The sequence below is a fragment of the Labeo rohita genome, chromosome 9 (genome assembly GCF_022985175.1).
Source record: "Labeo rohita strain BAU-BD-2019 chromosome 9, IGBB_LRoh.1.0, whole genome shotgun sequence".
NCBI lineage: Eukaryota > Metazoa > Chordata > Actinopteri > Cypriniformes > Cyprinidae > Labeo > Labeo rohita.
In genome coordinates, this window is record NC_066877.1 from 39670322 (window position 1) to 39696300 (window position 25979).

Below are 25979 nucleotides of genomic sequence, written 5' to 3' on the forward strand. Positions count from 1 at the left end.
CTTGTATTTTTATAGTCTGATTACAAAGTTGTAAGCATGATTAGCATGTCGCTAGCATAATTTGCAAGTTACTAGAACGTTGTTAGCATGATTAGCAAGTTACTAGCATGTTTCTAACATGGCTAACACGTTAGTAGCTTGTTGTTAACATGTTTCTAGCATGATTAGCATATTACTAGCACGTTGTTAACATGATTGGCATGTTACTAGCATGATTAACATGTTACTAACATGTTGTTAGCATGATTAGCAAGTTATTAGCAAGTTGTTAGGATGATTAGCAAGTTATTAGCATGTTGTTAGCATGATAAGCATGTTGCTATAATTTTGTTAGCATGTTTATAACATGAATTAACATGTTAATAGCATGTTGTTGGCATGGTTAACATGTTAATAGCACGTTGCTAGCATGATTAGCATGTTACTAGCATGTTGCTAGCATGTTTCTAACATGATTAGCATGCTGCTAGCATGATTAGCAAGTTACTACCATTTTGCTAGCATGATTAGAATGTTACTAGCATGTTGTTAGCACGATTAGCATGTTAATAACACGTTGCTAGCATGATTAGCATGTTACTAGCATGTTGTTACCATGTTTCTAACATGATTAACATGTAACTAACACGTTGCTAGCATGATTACCAAGTTACTAGCATGTTGTTAGCATGATTATCATGTTACTAGAATGTTTGTAACATGATTAGCATGTTACTAGCATGTTGTTAGCATGATTAGCATGTCACTAGCATGTTGTTAGCATGATTAACATATTACTAGTATGTTTGTAGCATGATTAGTATGTTACTAGCATGTTGTTAGCATGATTAGCATGTTACTAGCAAGTTGTTAGCATGTTTCTAGTATGATTGACTGTAAGATTGACTAGTAAGACTGGCACGTTGCTAGTATGATGACCAAGGCTGCGTCCGAAAGCTCTAAAATGCTGCCTTCGGAGGCAGCATTCCAAGGCAGGAAGGCATCAAGGCACGTCCGAATTCTAATTCTGCTTCACTTCCTGTCTCCAGAGGTACCTTCTTCTGATGGAATTTTGAAGGCAGCATAGATGTATCCTTCGCTGCCTTCAAATTCCCACAATCCTGTGTGTGTGCGTCATATAGGCTATATAAATAAAGATATTCTGGTGAAATTAGACTTGTTACTTTACATAATAGATGACATCTTGACCATGATATACTTTATGAATCGTAATAGTGTAAAAGGCATGATAAATAGTATTGTTTGTAATAATAGTATTTAATAAAATGTTAAAAAGGTTCAAATGAGTAGTAAATAAGAATAATATTTACAATATACTACCAATAATAACGAAACAGCCACTAATAACAATGACCTGTTCTGCAATATTACTTGCATCAGTGCTTTTATTTATTTAAGCAACAAGTAGCCGCCATTCTCAGTCGTCTTCTCTGACGACATTGGTCTTTAAGTATTATTAAAGCATTTATATATAGCTGTATAAAATTGTTTTTCTACAAAATCTACAACTAAACAGTTAGGTAACCTAGCAACGGCGTCACGTTCTGCTGCCTCTGAAGTCTGTCCGAAACTGGTTTTAGAGTTGCCTTCGCAGCCTTCGAAGTCACTGCCTGATGAGGCAGCGAGGCAGCAAGTCAGCTGACTAGGTTTTCGGACGCAGCCTGTAGATTATATTGATGATTGTTGCCCCCCCCCGTGTGGTCTATAAGATATGACGTAGGAGGCCCTGGGGAGGTCACATGTGAACACGGAAATGGGAAGTGGTTGGTGGTGTTAATAAAGAAGTAAGTGATACTGCAGTTCTTCAAAGAAGTGTCAGCTCATTTGTCCATACGCATCTACATGGTGTCAGAAGTGAGCCTGCACTGACGATGGCACAAGGACTTCGCAGGATTGACCCCCTCGTCTTTGACGAGAATATCGCGGACAACTGGACAAAGTTTAAGCGCGAGTGGCACATATACAGCAACACCGGTCTTTCAGCAGCATCTAAAAAAGTGCAAGCGTACACTTTTCTCAACCTCGCCGGTCCCGAAGCCCAAGATAAATATGACACTTTCACTTTCGAGGAGGGGGAAGATCCGGAGGATTCAAAGGTACTGGTAAAGAAGTTTGAGGAAATTTGTCTGCCTGTAAGGAATGTAATTATGGACAGACATGCATTTAACACGACAAATCAGAAGCCGCATGAAACAATCCAATCGTATGTTGCCACGTTAAAAACACTAGCCAGAAAATGCGAGTTTGGCACGCTGCATGACGAACTGATAAGAGATCGATTAGTTTGCGGCATTCACAATGACAATATCCGCACACAGCTGCTAAAGGAAAAAAATCTAACTCTAAATTCAGCTATTGAAATATGCATGCTACATGAGCAGTCTGAAAAGGGAAACAAAGAAATAAAAAAAGAAGCAAGTACCAAAGAACTAAAGAAGGAAAGCGAAGTTTGTGCTGTGCAGTATCCTCCATGCTCAAACTGTGGTGGCCAGCATTCATATGACCGCAGCAGCTGTCCAGCCTTCAACAAGCGCTGCAATGCGTGTGGAAAATGGAACCACTTCTCTAAATGGTGCAGGTCGAGCAAAACACGTACCTACAACAGACCGGGACAAGGTCCATCTCAGTCAAGCAGAGCACCCCACACCGTACGCAGGGGAGGACAGACACATAGAATAAGTGAACTTGATGCACAGGTTGCATATGAACCAGCAGACCTGTTTTACTGTGAAAGTGTAGAAGTGCCAGCGGATAGAGGAGAGATATTCACCATCCTGTCCACTTCCAACACAGGGAAGCAACTTAAGGTGAAGATTGACACAGGAGCCCGGTGCAATGTACTCTCAAAAGATGATCTCCAGCACATTGACCCAGGCGCTCATGTTGACCACAGCCATGTAGTTAACCTTGTGGCTTATGGCGGTCAGATCATAAAGACTTTAGGTGTTACTAATGTAAACTTTACATGCGGGACACTACAGTTCCATGTTGTTGACAGTGATGTAAAACCTCTATTGGGCCTCAGAGACAGTGTCAAACTAGGCTTTGTGCAACTTGGACTGAATGTGAACGCTCTCCAGCAGGGGGCTCCTGAGCTCACAGAGTATAAAGATCTCTTTGACTGCACCACTATAGGCAAACTGCCTGTAGCATATCACATGCGCCTTGACCCATCTGTGCACCCTACAATATGTGCTCCCAGACGAGTGCCATTGGCAATGAAAGACAAAATAATCAAAGAACTTGAATGACCAAACTGGGAGTCATTAAGCCAGTTCAGGAGCCCACTGAGTGGGTTTCTTCTATGGTGGCTGCATGCAAAAAAGATGGTGCCATAAGACTGTGTATTGACCCTGTCCACCTCAACAAAGCCCTCCTCAGACCGCATCATCCTATGAAAACAATAGAACAGGTGGTCGCTGACATGCCAGGAGCCAAGGTGTTCAGCATCCTTGATGCGAGGTGTGGATTCTGGCAGGTGCCACTTAGTGAAGAGTCATTGAGGCTGACCACCTTCATGACCCCGGTTGGCCGATATGCCTTCCTCCGAATGCCCTATGGAATATCGACAGGAAGTGAAGTCTTCCAAAGGTGTATGGAGCAGCTTTTTGAAGGGCAGCCATGTGCAATCGTTGTTGACGACATTCTCGTTTGGGGCAGCACAACAGAGGAGCATGATCTGCGCCTCCGGCAGGTCATGGACAGAATACGTACTGTAAATCTTAAGCTGAACCCTGACAAGTGCCGTTTCCGGGTGTCTGAGGTCTCGTATGTGGGTCACCTTCTAACTGACCAGGGCATAAAGCCTGACCCTACAAAGACAGATGCAGTCAGTTCTATGCCAACCCCAGCAGACAAGCATGATGTTCAGAAGTTCTTAGGAATGACAAATTATTTGTCAAAATTCATCCCAGGCTATAGCGAAATCACAGCACCCCTTCGTCAACTCCTGCTTCAGGATGTGGAATGGAGCTGGCAGGAGCACCACATGGCAGCGTTCACCAGACTCAAAAAACTCCTTACAAGTCCTCCTATACTACAGTACTTTGATGTCCACCAGCCAGTGGTGGTATCTGCAGATGTTTCTCAGCACGGCCTGGGTGCTGTCTGTCTCCAGGACAACAAACCAGTGGCATTTGCCTCAAGAGCGCTTACAGAGACCGAGTCACGCTATGCTCAAATCGAGAAGGAGCTGCTGGCCCTCGTCTATGCTTGTCAGAAATTCCACGACTACATATATGGCCATCCAGTGACCATCGAAACGGATCATCAACCCCTTATCACTATTCTAAAAAAACCACTACACTTGGCTTCTGCTCGGCTTCAAAGGATGATGCTTAAGCTGCAGCGCTATAACCTCAATGTCGTTTACAAGAGAGGCAAAGAGCTATACCTAGCAGACGCCCTATCACGTGCACACCTGCCCTCCACTGACGGGGCCGACACTAGTGAGGACTATGATGTAATGACAGTGGAAGCCCTCTCCTCAAGGAGAATTGAGGAACTGAGACAGGAAACACGGGCAGACCATCTATGCAGGCGCTTATCTGAGATCATTGCCGTGGGCTGGCCTGATTCATCGAAGAAGCTGCCACATGATCTTAGGCAGTTCTATGCCATAAGGGATGAACTTACAGTTGATAATGGCCTACTGCTTCGTGGTCAACGTTTCGTCATTCCCCACTCACTGCAACGCTATTACATCAGACAGCTGCATCAAGGTCACCCAGGCCTAGAGGCGACAAAGCGAAGGGCCAGAGAAACCATGTTTTGGCCAAGCATGTACCAGGACATAGAACATGAAATCTCCAGGTGCGCTCCTTGTAATGCCCTCAGACCACACCAAACAAAGGAGCCCCTTCAACTGCATGATATACCAGACTTGCCATGGGCCCTTACAGCAGCAGATGTTTTTGAGTGGGGGGGGAAAGAACATCTTGTGCTCGTCGACTCATACTCCAGCTGGTTTGAAATCGACCAGCTCCCGAACATGACCAGTGCGACCATCATAACCAGGCTAAAGCGCCACTTTTCCACCCATGGAGCTCCTCAGCAGTTAATGACTGATAACGCAACATATTTCACAAGCAGGGAGTTTCAAGAATTTGCCTACACATGGGACTTCTGCCATGTCACCAGCAGCCCCCACTACCCCCAATCAAATGGGCTAGCTGAGAGAGCTGTACGCTCAGCCAAACACCTGCTAGAAAAATGTGCACGTGATGGAACAGATGTATATGCGGCACTGCTCAATCTGCGTAACATGCCAAGAGATGGCCTGCCCTCACCAGCCCAGCGCTTGCTTTCTCGGCGCACCAAGTCCCTTATTCCCATGACCAAAGCCATGTATGTGCCAAAAGTGGAAACGCAGATTCAGGCAGCTCTAACACGGACCAGACAGAGAGGAAAGGCACATTATGACAGGTCAGCCAGACGCTTGACCTTGACTGCAGGCAGGGCAGACAGTGAGAATACAGACAGACAGGGGATATGACAAATTGGGAACAGTAATAGGAAGAGCGCTACAGCCAAACAGCTACCAGGTCCAGGCCGGAGATGCCACATATATAAGAAACAGGCGCCATCTCCTACATACACCTGAACAATACACCCCGCCTACAGCAACAGAGGTCCCACTTAACACCAACAGTGAACCTCTGCCAGAGCCCCAGCCTAATGTCAACCAGCCACAGACAGAACAGGTGCAGGAAGCACCTGTGGTTGTCACCCGCTCAGGACGAATATCAAAACCCAACATCCTCTACAAAGACTACACTACATAAGCTCAGACTCTTCATAACATCCCCATTGCAGCAGTCCTGTTCTTTGTGACTGTAAAAAAAAAAAAAAAAGTGGAAATAATGTTGCATTACGGTTTTGGTATGCACGTCAGGTTTTATGCTGTTTGCTAGTCTTACTGCTCTTGTGCACTTGGGTAGCAGAAAAAGCTAAGTGTCAGCTATGTTATATATAGCTGTTAAAATCTTTTTTTGTTGTTATTGTTGATTCAACTTCAATTTCAATTTATGTTATATATACTCAGGTATCCTTTCTTTAAGAAGGGGGATGTAGATTATATTGATGATTGTTGCCCCCCCTGTGTGGTCTATAAGATATGACGTAGGAGGCCCTGGGGAGGTCACATGTGAACACGGAAATGGGAAGTGGTTGGTGGTGTTAATAAAGAAGTAAGTGATACTGCAGTTCTTCAAAGAAGTGTCAGCTCATTTGTCCATACGCATCTACACAGCCCAAGTTGCCAGCATGTTGTTAGCATGATTAGCAAGTTATTAGCATGTTGTTAACATGAAGTTTATGAAAAATGAAAATAATTTATATGCCTTTTTTTATTTTGTAACTTAAATGAAGAATTTTAAAAATCTTTGAATGAGATCTTGAAGGATGTGCTATCATGTGGCTCCTTAATGTGGACAACAGTATTATGGCCTTCATCTCTAAATCACAATAATATAAATAACTAATATTTTTTGAATGATTGCAAATGTTTAATGATTACTACACTAATCATTTCAACTGAAATTTTAAACAGTAATGATTGACTATTATGTCACTTGGTAAATGGTTAGTTAACAGTTATATGTAAACAATGTAATTATTAAAAACTAGATGCAGAATTCGAAGAATTACATGTAAATTTGCACTGCACAGTTTTCATAAAATAAGAAATACAAACAAATAAATAAAGCAGTCAAGACAAATGATTTTCTCCAGTTTATGGATTAACATTGAAGAAGACGGAAAATGCGATCTCTTTAATGTGCAAATCCAATATAGTGATTAATCATCCACCTCCGATGTATTTCTCAACAGCTAATGTTCAGGTAAGACACAAATGACTATCACCAAGCTATCATTTATTTTGAAATAATCGTGTATGTGTTTGTCAGTTCAGCACCCACAGCAGTGAGTAAACACAAAATATACCTCACAAGCATCCATAAGCACTTAAGCACACATTCGATCGCTGGAGTGTTTTATTTAAAAACCTATAAAACATGTACAAATTATGTATATCTGTGAGCATGTACGGAGGGCAGCGAGCCACAACGTGTTCTGCAGTTAAACAGATTATCTCAAAATCATTCAAAAGCGGTCATTTTACCTCATTAATATGTTAATTTATTATTATTGTGTTGTATCGCTGGAGTGTTTATATTTACAAGACTGTAGCACGTACGAATATAGACGTTTAATGAAAACACTGCAGAGAGCTTGCAAGCTCCGTAATCCGAAGCGAGGCTTTCAATTTTACATAAAACAGCTCACAAATCCCTGAATTTAGCTCTTGATGTGTTCTAATGGGTGGATTGTGTACAACTGCTGGAATGTTTGTATGTAAAAGGCTTGAAAAGACGTGCAAATCATACATTTTAGTGAGAATGTACGGACAGCACACTCTGATCGAAGCGGTCACAGCTCCCTCAGGCATATTTGTATTTTTAACCGATTTCAAAGTGAAACTAAGATATGCCACTCCTCCCTCTAGGGAGTGGAATTGCTCCTCTAGAGGAGACATTGTTTTCCAGCCAATGTAAGTCTATGCAAAGTATTTAATTTTGTTTATAAATTATTTGTGGGAAAACTGTAAGTCTGATCAGTCTAAAAAAGATACAACAACGAAGCTAAAATTAGGGCCCATGTCTCTGCCAAGTTTGGTCCTTGTGACATTAAAGCCCTGGGAGTAGTTCGAGTTGGAGCCGGAATTTTTTCTCAGACAATGGGAGTCTAAGGAAAATATTCAACACAAAAATTATTTATGGGAAAGCTGTAAGTCTGATCAGTGTAAAAAGATATAGCAACAAAGCCAAAATTAGGGCCCAGGTCTCTGACGATAAGAAAAATAATAATAACTAGAAGCTAAAGTTAGTGAACTAACTTTGATGTTGGCTTGGCAGAGCCGGCCTCGGCCCCTTGGGGCAAAACAGCCAGAGTTCTTGTATGTCCGGCATTCTTGAGCTGGCCCGCCTTCTAGGCTACGACAACAGCTTCAACCGAGTTGGCTAGCTGGATGCGAAATAACTCATGTGTATTACTGTTTTCCCTGTTTGCTATTTTAAAGTCCTGTCACAGAAGCGCTGTGGGCAACAACACAGAAGGTAACTGAAACAATGCGGTTTAACTCAAGGCGATCTTTGGGATTCAAGCACAATGGCTTCTGTAGATGATCTAGCTATTTAATGGACATGTCTGTTTTCAAGTAAATTATGAGTCCATATGTGAGGTATTATATGCACAATATGAAAATAGATTACTAATATAGTGCCTCTTCTTCACCTGAACGTACATTCAGTTATGACTGACAACTTATTGCCAACATATTGTCAATACCATTAAAATGCATTTGTTATTTAGTCACCTAAATGAAACATTATCAAAGGTTTGAGTTGAGATCTTGAATGATTAGCTATCCTGTGGCTCCCTCGTGTGGACAGCATTAGCATTATGCTCTTAATCTCTGAACCACATTAAGATTAAATTGCCACTATTTTTTTTTCTATTTGGAAAAAAAAAAATAGTATAACAGAGCAGGTTTTAGGTTTGAAGGTGTGCACATGCAAAAATGGAAGAAGCCTAAACTCAGCAAACATACCCGTTTGGGGAAAAAATCTAGCCCACGCGGGCAGCCCACTGTGGGCCCCAATATCGGCGTGAAATGCGGGGCACATGTGGGCCCCACACTATCGGGCCCATGTGGGGCCTGAGTGGGACAGCCCAAAAGTGTGGGGTAAGTGTGGGCTGGCCCACACAAAGCAGAGTGGGCCCCCAATGGGGCCGATTGAGGGCATGCTGTGGGCTGGGTGTGGGCACAGTGGGGAAAGTGTGGGCTGTGTGTGGGCACTGTGGGGCAAGTGTGGGCTGAGTGTGGGCACAGTGGGGCAAGTGTGGGCATGCTGTAGGCATGCTGTAATTGACATAATTGTAAAAAAAACAGACATGTCTGTATGAATACATTGGTAAACTTTTAAAATGTGATCATACATGCAATGATAATGAATTTAAATGGCAATCTTGAAGAAGAAAGAACTGAAAAATACTATTTTAGTGATTTTAATGAGCCCATTAGTTGTCTTCTAGTGCCATCTAGTGGCTATAATTAATAACAACTTTTAATTTGACCAAAGATTGAGTGTCACGAATCTGGTCGGTGTCCTGCTGTCCGCTCACCACCAGATGTCACCCTCACCTTATCACTCACTGACTGTTACATCACACCCCGGACTGCATCTCCCATCCTCCACCGCACTGATTGCGTCAGCCCCCGTGACCAATCAGGCTTTCTATAAAGCCCCGGTCCTTCCCAGTGCTCTTCACGGATTGTTGAATTGTTGTATTGTAAGCGTTTGCCTAGTTTCTTGTTCCTAGTTCCTAGTTTTTGTTCTCCCGCCTGGTTATCTCGTTATCGTCTGTCTAGCCGCCTGCCTTTTCGGACTATCGCTCGTCTTACTGGACTATTCTCTCGTCTCGCCTCCTACATTCCTGTTTGCTGTTGTTTGACTCTGCCTGCACGACCATGTATCTGTCTCGTCCATGTAATAAAAGCTTGCAAGTGGATCCGCTCGCCTCACGTCTCTCACTCCACGTAACAGAACAATCCGTCACTACAGGATCCAGCAGCTTCACCCCCGGACAATCAGCCGATACGGACACAGACAGAACTCTATGCCGGATCAAGCAAGGACCAAACACACTCAAACAATATACCCGTGAGTTTCTGGCCATAGCCAACTATTCCACCCTCCTGGACAGTATAATAATATAAATATTTTGTGATGGCGTAAATCAGCCTTTGAGGGCGAGCCTTTGAGAATGGCGGCGACAGTGGCGCGCGCTCACAAGATGGCGGCGACGGCGGAGTCCGTTCACAAGATGGCGGCGGAAACGGAGCTCCGTCACGTCACAGCTGCCATACCAGAGCTATATGGAGTTACAGCTGTATTTCCTGAGTCAAGTCAAGTTTCCAAGTCAAGTCAAGTTGCAGCGGTGTTTCCTGAGTCAGGTCAAGTTTCCAAGCCAAGTCAAGCTACGGCTGCTGTTCCAGTGTCAAGTCAAGCTACGGTTCTTGTTCCTGTGTCAAGTCAGGTTAAAGCTGTGTTTCCTGTGTCAAGTCAAGTCAGAGCTATCGCCCCCATCTCAAGTCAAGTTACAGCAATCTTTCCTGAGCCACTGCACAAGATGGCTGCCACGCCAGAGCCACTTCACAAGATGGCTGCCACACCAGAGCCACTGCACAAGATGGCCGCCACGCCAGAGCCACTGCACAAGATGGCTGCCATCTCCATCTTTGTGTAATTGACATAATTGTAAAAAAAACAGACATGTCTGTATGAATACATTGGTAAACTTTTAAAATGTGATCATACATGCAATGATAATGAATTTAAATGGCAATCTTGAAGAAGAAAGAACTGAAAAATACTATTTTAGTGATTTTAATGAGCCCATTAGTTGTCTTCTAGTGCCATCTAGTGGCTATAATTAATAACAACTTTTAATTTGACCAAAGATTGAGTGTCACGAATCTGGTCGGTGTCCTGCTGTCCGCTCACCACCAGATGTCACCCTCACCTTATCACTCACTGACTGTTACATCACACCCCGGACTGCATCTCCCATCCTCCACCGCACTGATTGCGTCAGCCCCCGTGACCAATCAGGCTTTCTATAAAGCCCCGGTCCTTCCCAGTGCTCTTCACGGATTGTTGAATTGTTGTATTGTAAGCGTTTGCCTAGTTTCTTGTTCCTAGTTCCTAGTTTTTGTTCTCCCGCCTGGTTATCTCGTTATCGTCTGTCTAGCCGCCTGCCTTTTCGGACTATCGCTCGTCTTACTGGACTATTCTCTCGTCTCGCCTCCTACATTCCTGTTTGCTGTTGTTTGACTCTGCCTGCACGACCATGTATCTGTCTCGTCCATGTAATAAAAGCTTGCAAGTGGATCCGCTCGCCTCACGTCTCTCACTCCACGTAACAGAACAATCCGTCACTACAGGATCCAGCAGCTTCACCCCCGGACAATCAGCCGATACGGACACAGACAGAACTCTATGCCGGATCAAGCAAGGACCAAACACACTCAAACAATATACCCGTGAGTTTCTGGCCATAGCCAACTATTCCACCCTCCTGGACAGTATAATAATATAAATATTTTGTGATGGCGTAAATCAGCCTTTGAGGGCGAGCCTTTGAGAATGGCGGCGACAGTGGCGCGCGCTCACAAGATGGCGGCGACGGCGGAGTCCGTTCACAAGATGGCGGCGGAAATGGAGCTCCGTCACGTCACAGCTGCCATACCAGAGCTATATGGAGTTACAGCTGTATTTCCTGAGTCAAGTCAAGTTTCCAAGTCAAGTCAAGTTGCAGCGGTGTTTCCTGAGTCAGGTCAAGTTTCCAAGCCAAGTCAAGCTACGGCTGCTGTTCCAGTGTCAAGTCAAGCTACGGTTCTTGTTCCTGTGTCAAGTCAGGTTAAAGCTGTGTTTCCTGTGTCAAGTCAAGTCAGAGCTATCGCCCCCATCTCAAGTCAAGTTACAGCAATCTTTCCTGAGCCACTGCACAAGATGGCTGCCACGCCAGAGCCACTTCACAAGATGGCTGCCACACCAGAGCCACTGCACAAGATGGCCGCCACGCCAGAGCCACTGCACAAGATGGCTGCCATCTCCAAGTCACTCCACAAGATGGCCGCCATCTCCAAGTCACTCCACAAGATGGCCGCCATTCCTGAACCTGTGGTCAGCACCCGGATGCCACCTGTGGTCATGATGGCCCACGTGCTGGACTCACCCCTAATGACGGTGTGGGCAGCTAAAATGGCGCTCCTTCATGCCGCGGTGGCTACCCCTGGGTCAAGTCAGGCTTCCAAGTCACGTCAAGACACAGAGTCAAGTCAAGACACAGCTGTCGTTCTCCACGAGTCAAGCCAAGTCACAGCCGTTCCCCACGAGTCAAGCCATGTTGTTCATGAGTCAAGTCCCGGTACAGCGGATCTCCATGAGTCAAGCCAGGTTATAGCAGATCCTCATGAGCCAAGTCAAGCTTCAGCCGCTGCTCCGGAGTCAAGTCAGGCTACAGCTGTAGCCTCCAAGTCCAGTCAAGCCTCCAAGTCCAGTCAAGCCTCCAAGTCCAGTCAAGCTTCCAAGTCCAGTCAAGCTTCCAAGTCCAGCAATGTCAAAGCGGTCGTTTCTGCGTCAAGCAACGTCAAGGCGGTCGTTCCTGAGTCAAGCAAGGTAACAGCTGTGGTTCCTGAGTCAAGTGAAGTCAATGATCTTCTCAAGCCAGTTCAAGTCACCACTGGTCTTCACGTGTCAGATCAAGTCACTGCTGATCTCCATGAGCCAAGTCAAGTCACCGCTGGTCTCCATGAGTCACAGCAGTTCACTACTGTTCTTCACGAATCGAGTCAAGTCACAGCCAATCTCCAAGAACCAAGTCAAACCACAGCTGATCTTCATGAGCCAAACAAAGTTATTGCTGCTGCTCCAGAGTCCAGTCACGTCCCGCCTGACGGCCCAGAGTCCAGTCACGTCCCGCCTGACGGCCCAGAGCCTCGCCATGTTTCGTTTGACTGCCCAAAGCCACGCCATGTCTCGTCAGACATCTCAGGGTCACGGCCTGTCATGACGGCCAGCGTGCTGGACCCACCACTAGTGTCAGTGAGTGCTGCAAACATCCCAGTGGCATTAACACCTTCTAAAACCACCATTAAAGAGGTTCTGCCACCCGCCGCTGCTCTTCCCTTAATGGCAGTTGCCTTTTGGTGTGTGTGGGCTGCACACTCAGCTCCTGAGGTCACGTCTGTTCCCGAGTCAGCTCCTGAGGTCACATCTGTTCACAAGTCTGCCCCTGAGGTTACGCCTGATCACAAGCCTGCTCAAGAGCTCCCGCCTGATCACAAGCCTGCCCCAGAGCTCCCGCCTGATCACAAGCCTGCTCTAGAGCTCCCGTCTGATCACAAGCCTGCTCCAGAGCTCCCGTCTGATCACAAGCCTGCTCCAGAGCTCCCGCCTGATCACAAGCCTGCTCTAGAGCTCCCGTCTGATCACAAGCCTGCTCCAGAGCTCCCGTCTGATCACAAGCCTGCTCCAGAGCTCCCGTCTGACCACAAGCCTGCTCCAGAGCTCCTGTCTGATCTCAAGTCTGCTCCAGAGCTCCCGTCTGATCTCAAGTCTGCTCTAGAGCTCCCCTCACTTGGAGAAGCCATGCCAATGCCTCCTGAGGTGTCAGCCTTGGCTGTAGATCCTCCCATGGGGATGGCATCCCTCTACAACCTCTCTGCTTCTCCCCTTATCCTGTCTGCCTCCACTGTCTCTACCGTTCCTAGGTCCCAGGCCATAACGCGGTTTCCTGGTCTCAAGTCTGCTCCAGAGGACCCGTCTGGTCTCAAGTCTGCTCCAGAGGTCCCGTCTGGTCTTAGGGCTGCTCCAGAGGCCTTCCCCATCAGAGAAGCTGCGCCAATGCCTCCAGAGGTGTCAGCGTCGACCGTAGAACCTCCTATGGAGGCGGCGTTATCCTGTGGTCTCTCTGCTTCTCTCCCTGTTCTCTCTGCCTCCTCTGTCCCTGCTCTCCCCAGGTCGCAGTCCATGACGTGAGTTCCTGTTCCGCCCTGGAGGGCCTCAGCGCCTCCTGTTCCGCCTCCGGTTCCACCCTGGAGGGCTCCTGCTCCGCCTCCGCCCTGGAGGGCTCCTGCGCCTCCTGCTCCGCCTACGGCTCCGCCCTGGAGGGCTCCTATGCCTCCTGCTCCGCCTACGGCTCCGCCCTGGAGGGCCCCTGCTCCGCCTCCGGCTCCGCCCTGGAGGGCTCCTGCGCCTCCTGCTCCGCCTCCGGCCCCGCCCTGGAGGTTACCTGCTCTGTCGGTCCTGCCTCAATCACCGGGCCCCCACATGGACCTGGCCCTTGCCCTGTCTCGTTCCCACCCCACCGCTCCCCTGGACTGTTGCTCCCTTCGAGCGTCTGGAAGCCACTCATTGGGGGGGGGGGCTATGTCACGAATCTGGTCGGTGTCCTGCTGTCCGCTCACCACCAGATGTCACCCTCACCTTATCACTCACTGACTGTTACATCACACTCCGGACTGTATCTCCCATCCTCCACCGCACTGATTGCGTCAGCCCCCGTGACTAATCAGGCTTTCTATAAAGCCCCGGTCCTTCCCAGTGCTCTTCACGGATTGTTGAATTGTTGTATTGTAAGCGTTTGCCTAGTTTCTTGTTCCTAGTTCCTAGTTTTTGTTCTCCCGCCTGGTTATCTCGTTATCGTCTGTCTAGCCGCCTGCCTTTTCGGACTATCGCTCGTCTTACTGGACTATTCTCTCATCTCGCCTCCTACATTCCTGTTTACTGTTGTTTGACTCTGCCTGCACGACCATGTATCTGTCTCCTCCATGTAATAAAAGCTTGCAAGTGGATCCGCTCGCCTCACGTCTCTCACTCCACGTAACATTGAGCTTATACACGTGTACCGAGTTTGGTGAAGATACTAGGGATGCTCATTTTAACCGGTTAACCGTTAACCTTCGGAAAGATTTTTGACCGATTAATACAATCAGTTAAATGGTTTAAAAGGTCTTTTTTTTTTTTTTTCCAGTAATTGATCAAAATACTTTAAAATGTTGCTGGATGATTAAAATAAAATAAACTTGCATTTTTTAGAGAAAAAAAGATAGGTCTAGGCCTATAAGTCGCATTTTATTATTACATTCTGAAGCCGACGCAAAATGTTTACAAACACTATAAACATAGGCTAGGCTATTTTAGTTTCCCCTCACTCTATAAAAAAATCTTCAATTTAACAATATTCAGGACAGAACAAGGATGTAAATTATAAGAAGCTAGGCTATATTAACAACAAGCCAAAAGAAATTCATTAAGGCTAAAGTGAAACTGAAACTAATGTCGGGTCTCTCATTCGACACAAATCCAAATGTTTCCGTATTTGAGATGTATTTGAATGCCAAAATATTATTTATTACATAAACCTGGTTTTGTACTTCACTTGCATTCCAGTATCCACATAAAACAAATGGTTTGGCATGATATTACTTCTGTATGTTGATAACAATTAAGCAGTGTGATTTTTCCATATGTTTGGCTGACTGTATTTTATTATGATAATGGAAAGGCTTTTTCCTTCTAACAGTGGAAACGACCACTTCTAGTCATATAGATAATCGAAACTGTAAACGGTTTGCTTTTGTTTGTGTACATTCATAATAAAAACAAATCTTTGTGCTTTTGCAAAATAAAGATCAAAATAGGATGACGCTTTTTAGCCGTCAAACTCTGCATACTATAGCTACTTGTTGCATAGTTTTTTCTTTTGTTTTGTTTAGTAAAAATATTTATTGTATAGGCCTATTCATTCATTATATATATATCCTAGCTTTATGATGTTTTTCTCTGCTGGCAGAAGCGCTGCAAGCGCGTGATGTGATGCTTCCATGCGATTCCTCATGTTTTGTTGTTTGCTGCTTTTTGCACATGTAAAATTAATCACTGGAATACAAATTTTGGTATTTTTAATGAGTCACAGACACTTATCCTTTCTAAAATAATTAAATTCTATTTTAAAATAATCTTGTCGGTTAACGGTTAATAATCGGTTAACGAGCGTCGGCTGTCGGTTAGGAAAAATAACCGAAATTAACATCCCTAGAAGATACCTCATTTGGTTCATGAGTTATAGCCATTTTACAAAATTTTTGGGGGTTCTCTTGCAACGATGATTCGAAATTTCAACTTTTTTTTTTTTTGATAATTATTGATATTCAATGTCCAAAGAATGATTTTCTGCTCTGGTTTGGTTCCGATCGGGCGAAAGACCTAGGACTAGTTCACAAAAGTATGTTTTGGACATAATTAACATTTGCGGGAAAACAAGGCCTCCAGGACCTCCAGGATTTTGGAATCCTTGACCCAAGGATTCCAAAAATGTAATTTTTTTGAGTATACGACAAGCGGTTTAGGAGTTATGAGCACTCGCATTTTTGATCGCTGTAGCGCCACCTATAGGCCAATTTGGCTGAGTCTTTGGATCTGAGTAGCGAGCAATACTAGTACCATCTGACCAAGTTTCAGCTCTCTAGGCCTTACGGTTCGGTCTGCACTATCAGTTTTACCGGAGAAGAATAATAATAATAAATATAGCTGCAAGCAGCAATTGCGGGGCCAAGCACAAAAGAGGCAGAATGAGGAGTTAAGCACGGCAAGGAGCAGCAGACCGACTACAACAGTGAGTAACTTAAGCCATTTTAGGATAATATCAGTTGAAATGGCTGAAAAATCATAAATACAACCAATCGTAATAAAATTTAATGGCTTATCACTTTTGACCAACAGGTGGTGCTGTTTTCAAATTGATGTGACGTGTTCTGTGTGAAATGACAATGACACACACAAAGTTTGCCGTCATTATGTCAAAGCTTTGCAGAGATACAGCCTCAGATGTAGTTTGGCATCTTTCCAGCAAATTCGTTGATACTCTAAACGAAAACGGTTTCGTGTATCGACACGAAATTCATAACTTTTTGCCAGCATGGTCAGAAGATGATCTGAGTCAAATTTGGTGAAGATTGGACTAACGGTCTAGGAGGAGATCGAAAAAGTAGGTTTTGTACATTAATCAAAATGGAGGACAGGAAGTTTGGCCAATTTCGGCATAATGGACATCAATGTTCTCGGCTTGACCCAAAGAATCTATTGACATCAGTTTCATTACAATAGGCTAATGTAAGCAGAAGTTATTAGCATTTTTGTAAATTTCATTATTAATGTTTAGTGAATGGCGTATTACTTCTGACCCATAGGTGGCACTGTTACCAAATTGATGTGGCTTGGTCAGAGTGTGGTGACAATAGCACATATAAAATTTGGTGTCAATATGTCAAAGCTTTGCAGAGATACAGACTCGGATGCAATTTGGCATCTTTCCAGTAAATTCGTTGATGCGCTAAACGAAAACGGTTTCGTGTATCGACACAAAATCCATAACTTTTTGTCAGCATGGTCTGAAGATGATCTGAGTCAAATTTAGTGAAAATTGGACTAACGGTCTAGGAGGAGTTCGAAAAAGTAGGTTTTCCACATGAATCAAAATGGCGGACAGGAAGTTCAGCCAAAATTGGCAAAATTGGTATCGGTGTTCTCAGCATGACCGAAGGAATCTATCAAAATCAGTTACATTTCAATAGGCTAATGTACGCAAAAGTTATTAGCATTTTTTTAAATTTAGTTATAGCTTTTGACCACAAGGTGGCGCTGACCCCAAAATTTTTATGTACATTCAGGGCATGGTGCCGAACATTTTTGTAATTAATGTCGAAACGATACGCTAATCCGTTCTCAAGATACAGCATTTTAAAGCTAAATTCAAAATGGCCGACACCCAAAATGGCTGACATGGGAAAATTGGATATGGTTCGACTCGGTATGACACACCGAATCTAAAGAGACCAGTTTTGTGATTTTTGGACAAATCATTCAGACGTTATAAAGAAAAATAGCCATTTTTCGTATCTCCTGACCACTAGGGGGCACTGCACCGAAACACTGCAGGTAGGCTCAGGTCATGCTTGTTATAACACACACCAAGTTTGGTGTCAATATGACAAACTGTTACGGAGATATAGCCTCACATTGATTTTTGCTAGCTTTTCGTAGAATTCTTTCGCGTGTTATTCGTGAACGGCTGGACGAATCGACTTGAATTCCATAACTTTTTGCCAGCATGGTCTGAAGATGATCTGGATCAATTTTTGTGACAATCGGTGCAACGGCCTAGGACGAGTTCGAAAAAGTAGGTTTTACGAACAATTGAGAATAGCGAAAAAACTAAACCTTACGATTTTTGAATTTTGGTGTCCATTCGACTCGGCATAAGCCAAGGAATCAGAGGAAAAAAGAATTTTTGTTGTGTGGCTTACGGTTCAAACGTTATTAGCATAAATCTTTTGAAAGTTTGGACAAGTGGTGGCGCTAGAGAGTTTGAGTTAGAGACTCCAAACTTGCTATGGTTAATGTTGAGACTGTCCTCTATCAGTGTGCAAAATTATACAACTTTCCCGCAACCGGTTCTATGGGCTGCCATAGACTTGCGCGGAAGAAACGGAAGAAGAAGAAGAAGAAGAAGCAGAATAATAAGAACGGCAACAGATACAATAGGTGCCATCGCACCTTCGGTGCTTGGCCCCTAAATATAGCTGCAAGCAGCAATTACCGGGGTTCGAGCATATAAGGCCTTTGAGGTGGTATGCAAAGTTGTTCAGAATGAGTGGATATATCATACAGATGTAAGTGTAAGATTTAGTGTTTGTGTGAATAGATGAGCATTTTTTAACAATTTGAGGCCATTTACCATAGAAATCTTGTTTTTAAAGCCTTTTTAACTGTTATAGCGCCACCTATGCTCCGATCTCCATGAAACTTTGCATGCTTGTTAAGAATCATCTGACACATGTTTTCACCAATTTTCGTACAGTTTTGAGTTTTCGTTTAGGTTTTATAGGCTTTTGGGTATATGTGGCCACACCCCTTTTGTAAATGACCCCGTTGTAGCTAACCGAAGGACAAAATTCCACTTTTTTTTTTTTTTTTTGAATAATTATTGATCTAGAGAGTCCAGAGAATATTACTGCAGTGGTTTGATTGAGATTGAGCAAAAAACCTAGGACTAGTTCGTAAAAGTAGGTTTTTCACATAATTGTGAATAATTAATGAACGATTTGATTGACAGCAATGGTTCTTGGGGCACCAGTTCATCATGAGGAGATCTATCAAATGATATGCATATTGTGTGGATGTGTGAAACACCATGTGATAACAGAGACATAAAAACTCGTTAGCGCCAACTAGCGGCCAATTTGTTTTAAAATTCTTACAGACCTTTAGGACCATGAGTCAAACATGTCCAGTGAGTTTTGTTCAGATCGGCCTCCATTAACCTTTTCTAATAGGTGCTCAAACTTCATTGGCCAATGGCGGCCATGTTTTTTGAGATGCACAAATGTCCTTATAAACACTTGTGCCACTTTGGACAAAGAGATGGCAAACCAAATTTCAAGTCGATCGGACCAACAGTTGCGTAGTTTTAGTCATTATTATGTTTTTTCAGGCTTATAGCACCACCAAGTGGCAGAGCTGTGCATTTCTTTTTTTTATTTGACCAAAGATTGAGCTTGTACACATGTGTACTGAGTTTGGTGAAGATATGTCATTCCGTTCAGAAGTTATAGCCAAATGTAGCAATTGGCTAACGTTAGCATAGAACATTTTGGCATTCCTATTTGACCGTGAGTCAAAATTTCATTTTTTTTTTGATAATTATTGATATTCACTGTCCAGACAATATTTTTTTAATCTATGACAAAAATTGTATGAGCTACGGCCAAAAATTTCAAAAAAGTTTGTTTTTAGGCCTTTAGGCCGATTTGGCCGAGGCTTTGGATCTGAGTAGTGGTCAAGACTACTACGAACTGCGTGCTCAAACCCCTAAAAATCCTTCAATTACAATAGGGTTTCAGCACTATCTGCTCAAACCCCTTATAATAAGCTTAAGTAGCAGATCAGTAGGTTGGCTTTCTCAAGCCAACCTACTAAGTTTAAATAGCATATCAGTAAGTTGACTTTCTCAAGCCAACTTAATTAACCGGATGCAATTATCAGCCAATACTGTTTGAAATATATATTTCAATATTTTTTTTTTTTTTTTTTTGGGAAATTGTATCTCATTGTAAGTCTACAATATGTTTAAATGTCCCTGTTTTTCATCTCAACAGCCAGTTCTCTGACCTCTGTAACTGGTAAGTAACAAGCTGTTAGTCACCTATTTTTAAAACACAGATCTGATTCTAGCTGCATCATGGCATAACCAGTCACTGTTTTGGTTAGTCTGCACGTTTAGCATGTTTTAAGATGTGAGTTGTATCATAATAGAGTATTTGGTTTTTTAGGAGGTTATAGTATCAGGCTGGTGAATGGTAATAATGACTGCTCTGGAAGAGTTGAGATCCTTTATAATGGCCAGTGGGGGACAGTGTGTGATGACGACTGGGACATGAATGATGCTGCTGTGGTGTGCAGACAGTTGCGATGTGGAAGAGCTGTGAGTGCATATAGCAGTGCTCATTTTGGCCAGGGAAGTGGTCAGATCTGGTTGGATGATGTAGGATGTTCAGGAAGTGAATCATCGCTCACACAGTGCCCACATCGTCCTATTGGAACACATAACTGTGGTCATTCTGAAGATGCAGGTGTCGTCTGCTCAGGTAAAAATGCATGTTTTTAAATTGATGATTTTGCTGTTCACCTTGATATTTTATAGTATTTTCTTAGGTTACATATAGCTTAGGAATTAAATGTCTAAAAATTAGAGCTAAGTGTCTTGAAAATGTGCTATTTGCTTCTAATAAAAATAATACTACAGCAGCTAAAACAACATAAAACTTTTTGGCTTGAAGCCGAAAAAGTGTTCGACTTCAAGTAATAACAAGAAAACATTTGAAAATAATAGGGCATGTTTGGTGCTTTGCTCCCAACAATGTCAAACATATACAAAATACTTACAGCAAACCAAAAATAACCAATTTTCAAACACAGTTTACTTTTATTTTTTATGCCAAGTACCAGATATGCGTTTTTTTACATTTGAGCCCATTTGTAAAATGGCATTGTACTTAATTTTGATCCTGACAAGATGCACTTCTTGAAGTCATTGTAGTTGATTTAAAGTTAGCTTCTTGTTTTCTAGTGAACTTGCAACAGCCCAACATTTCCCACAGTGCTCCTGATGGACAGTTTGTCATGGAGTCTAAGGGGCTAGTGATCACCAGGGGCCACAGTTTCACTATCATCTGTTCCACTGAATCTCAGTATTCTGGAGGCTCTTTTCACCTGTTCAGAGGGTCAAACATCACCAGGAGTGAGTCAGCTGTCAATCACTCCTCCTCCTTCTCCTTTCCTGAGGCAGATTATTCACATGAGGGAACATACAGTTGTGTTTATGAAGTCAGTGTCTCCTCACGCTCCTTCCGTTCATCTGCCTCTGAACTGCTGCTCATCACTATCACAGGTACTTATCAACCACAAACCATAAATGCCAGTGTGTGCATATGTATGTAAATGTATGTATATTTGTTGCTAATTATTAAGTTGGCTTGAGAAAGCTGATCTACTTTATGGATCTACTATTTGAGATTATTAAGTTGGCTTGAGAAAGCCAATTTACTGATCTACTATTTAAGATTATTGAAATGCTACTTAAACTTATTATTAATTTGGCTTGAAAAAGCCAACTTACTGATATTGTATTTAAACTTCTTCTGCTTCTTCTTCTTCTTCTGAGACCCTTTTTTAAAACGTATCTCCTCCTAGAGCTTTTAAGCTACAGCCACTAAACTCGGCCCAGAACTGCGGACTGGTCTGACTTGGGTTGCTATATCTTTTCTAACTGATCTGGCTTACGGTTTTTGTAAACCAGACCGTCAAAACCACCAAAAAACCCATAGACTTACATTGACGGAATGTTCAAATAAGCCAACTCCAACTGTCAAAATTCAAATCTAAACTCCAAGAATCATTTGAGACTAAATTAAGCTTCACTTCTATGTACTATTACTAATCCATTTAGACTCATCTAATATTTCTAATCTATTTAAATCATGTTAGCAGTATACTAATCATGCTAATTATGCCAGAACATGCTAGTAACTTGTTAATCATGCTAGAATCATGCTAATATCTTGCTAATCATGCTAGAATCATGCTACTAACATGCTAATCATCCTAGAAACATGCTAGTAACTTGCTAACCATGTTAGAATCACGCTAGTAACATGCAAATCATGCTAGAAACATGATAGCAACATGCTAATCATGCTAGTAACATGCTAATCATGTTAGAAACATGCTAGTAACATGCTAGTAACATGCTAATCATATTAGAAGCATGCTAGTAACATGCTAGTAACATGTTAAACATGCTAGCAACATGCTAATAACTTGCTAATCATGGTAACAACATGATAGTAACACGATAGCTATCAACCTGAGTACCCTAGAAACCGCCTAACAACACCTTAGCAACCATCTCCGGGTACCCTAGCAACCGCATAGCAACACCTTAGCAACCACCCTGAGTACCCTAGCAACTGCCTAGCAACACCTTAGCAACTGCCCTAGCAACCACCCTGGATACCCTAGCAACCACATAGCAACACCCTAGCAACCACCCCAGGTACTCTAGCAACCACCCTGAGGAACCTAGCAACAACTTAGTAACCATCCCAGGAAGCATAACAACCACATAGCAACACCCTAGCAACCACCCTGAGTACCTTAGCAACTGCCTAACAACACCTTAGCAACCACCCCAGGTAGCATAGCAACTGCCTAGTAACTTAAATAGCAACCACCCTGAGTACTCTAGCAACCACTTAGCAACACCTTAGCAACCAGCCTGAGTACCCTAGCAACTGCCTAGCAACACCCTACGAACCGCCCTGGATACCCTAGCAACCAGATAGCAACATCCTAGCAACCACCCTGAGTTATTTAGAAACTGCCTAGCAACACCTTAGCAACCACCCCAGATACCCTAGCAACCACATAGTAACACTCTAGCAACCACCCTGAGTACCCTAGCAACTGCCTAGCAACACCCTAGCAACTGCCCTAGCAACCACCCTGGATACCCTAGCAACCACATAGCAACACCCTAGCAACCACCCCAGGTACTCTAGCAACCACCCTGAGGAACCTAGCAACCACACAGCAACACCCTGTCTATCTGTTTTTCTAATAGACTGTATTGCCTTCAAAACATTCAGCCTTTAATCTTTCAAACTATTTTAAACTGAAAACTATTTTAAACTGAAAACAGTCAAACTTAACTTAAAACTTTTAAAACTTTCTGGCTAGGCTTTTTCAAGCCAACTTAAAGTTGGTGTACAAACTTTACTATCTAGTTATTGAGTTGGCTTGAGAAAGCCAACTTACTGATATGCTATTTAAACTTCCAGTTATTATTATTATTATTATTAAGTTGGCTTGAGAAAGCCAACTTGCTGAAATGCTACTTAAACTTCTTCTTCTTCTGAGACTAAAATTATCAACTCTAACTCCTCCTAGAGCTTTAACTCTACAAACTCCAAACTCAGCCCAGATCTTCAAACTGATCTGAAGTTAGTTGCTATATCTTTTCTAACTGATCGGACTTACGCCTAAAAATGGCGATTAAATTTGGGAAAAATCCCATAGACTTACATTGATGGAATGCTCCAATGAACCAGCATTTTTCAAATTTCAACTGTCAAAACTCCAAGCAAATCTTTGAGACTCAATCAAACCTGCCTTCTATGTACTGTATTTCTAATCCATTTAAACTCATTTAAACTCATTCAAACTCATCTATCTATCTACCTATCTATCTATCTATCTATCATCTAACCATTATCTATCTGTATTGCCACGCCAGCAGAGGGAGCCCTCACCCGAATACTGACTGTTCACTCCCTCTGCTGCTTCTACTGCCACTTCCTGTTTTGGACTATTTAAACGCCATTCAGGTGTTACTTCTCTGTGAAGTGCTGCCAGTTTGATCTGTCTTACTGAGTGTGCTTTTACATTTTCTGATTACCTGTTGCCAATTTTGCTTTGTTCCTGCTTCACGAGTTTACGGATTATTCCTTGGATTGTTTGCCGGCTGGACTTATTACACGGTTTGATCTCATCTCTGTCTCCTCTCTGTCGCTATTTGGATTGTCCCTATTGTTTTTAGTTGCTCTGTCGGACTGTCTATTTGATATTGACCTACTGCCTGTTTTTATTACTCTGCTGCTTGGATCACCCTTATGCTTTGTACACCTGTGGACTGCCTTTCTGATACCGACCTTTTGCCTGCTCACTTGTGTTTTGCTATCTTGAATAAACTACCTCACATGGATTCTACCTCTGCCTCAGTGTCTGCGTTACACTATCTATCTATCTATCTCTCTCTCTCTCTCTATCTATCTATCTATCTATCTATCTATCTTTGGCTAGCAACCACAATCATGCTAGTAACTTGCTAATAATGCTAAAAACATGCTAGCAATTTTGCTAATCATGCTAGATACATGGTAGCAACTTTGCTAGTCATTCTAGAAACATAACAACTTTCTAATCATGCTAGAAACATGGTAGCAACTTTGCTAATCATTCTAGAAACATGCTAGCAACTTGGTAATCATGCTAATAACATTTTAGTAACTTGCAAATTATGCTAACAACATGCTAATCATGCTAACAACATTGTAATCAGCCTATAAAATATAAGCAACAAGCTAATCATGCTGCTTTCATACTTTTACAAATGTTTCAAGCCAACTTAAAGTTTGCTCTTAAACTTTACTCATCTAGTTATAATATAATAATAGAAGAAAACTTATAAAAACAATAACGGCTATGCACTTTTGTCCTTGGCTCCTAACAATGTCAAACACATTACAATTACACACACATTAGACAGTACAAATACTTGCAGCATGTCAGAATAATACAATTGTAATCACATTGTGCTTTCATTAATGTAATCTGTTAGATCTGAGATTGGTCAATGGTTCTGAATTATGCTGTGGAAGAGTGGAGATCCGTTATAATGGCCAGTGGGGAACCGTGTGTGATGATAACTGGGACATGAATGATGCTGCTGTGGTGTGCAGACAGTTACAGTGTGGATCCGCCATCAGTGCACCTCGAAGTGCCGCTTTTGGTCAAGGCAGTGGATCAGTCTGGCTGGATGATGTTGGATGCTCAGGAAGTGAAAGAACCCTCACACAATGTTCACACAGTGGATTAGGAAGACATAACTGTAATCATGGTAAAGATGCTGGTGTTGTTTGTTTAGGTAAGTTAAATCTTTTGCATCTTGCCACAAAATTTTGAATGAAATGAACAATATAAATTGCATTAAGCTCCAAAAAGTTCATGCTTTTACACATTATGTGTAGCAATTTAGCTCAAAGGGGAAATGTATATAAACAATTACAATTAATTATGATTAATTACAATTTAGATCAGCTGCCAGTAGTAACTGTAGCAGAGTTCAATTTCCATCAACTAATCTGTTCGTCCAGCAGACGTTCAGCATAATTTCATATCAACTCTAAGAAATTCTGTTTTCTTGGACAAAGAAAATAACTTTCTCAAAGTACTATTACATTAGAGGATGTAGCTTGAATCAGAATCGTAAAGGGAAATTAATTTTGCAAGGCAGAATCAGAATCAAAACTCATGGAAGAGCTCCAGGAGGTCCAAGAGCCAATGGTGACTTTCACTTTTGGAGGGAAAGTTTACGACTCTTTGTCTGTGAGCATGGTATTTTGCATTGATAATTCGATTGGGCGTTGATGCAAAAACTATTAAGAACTATTAAGAAAACACTACTATGTTTCATAGGTATCAACATATAATAGACACCTTAATTTAGATCATTGAAATACAAAGAGACCAAACATGGCATAGGTGAGTTATACTACTAGTTGTCTATCATAACAAATGCATATCACAGTGCACAATGAAAACCACAAAAATTACAAGGCAGTAATACTATACACAATGACCTGGGGCTATGTGCAATAGGAAGATCAAAGCAAGGTTTGTCTGTGAATGAATAGGAAAAAGTCCATTTCTATAGGCATTGTGTCTTTCCTATGGGTAAATGTAGTATACTCTGCTTGAATTCTATCGAGCAATAAAACCCATGTTATCAGATGGTCGCCCTGGCAACTGAGCCCTTTTGGGGTGTTAGTAGCTTTGGAGGGTTGTCTCCAGAACTCCAGCATATATCTGGCTGTTGGGTTTAAAGATTATTTGTTAAATGTAACAAATAACTGTATATCTGATTGGTCCAGATGGTACATGTGTCACGCGTCATGTGCGGAGAATGAGGAGTGGTGATGAGGAGATCAAGAACAGAGAGTTTATTTAAATAAT

General features: G+C 42.6%; 1 protein-coding gene across 1 annotated transcript in view; it reads left to right on the forward strand.

The window, feature by feature from the left end:
- The window catches only part of LOC127171286 (deleted in malignant brain tumors 1 protein), a 48507-nt gene that overhangs the window by 14637 nt on the left and 7891 nt on the right, over nt 1-25979 (forward strand). The window contains exons 3-6 of the mRNA XM_051119830.1: nt 19787-19810; nt 19961-20275; nt 20758-21078; nt 24586-24891. Coding sequence (XP_050975787.1) covers nt 19787-19810; nt 19961-20275; nt 20758-21078; nt 24586-24891 — 966 coding nt within the window. The remainder of the gene's footprint in view (nt 1-19786; nt 19811-19960; nt 20276-20757; nt 21079-24585; nt 24892-25979) is intronic.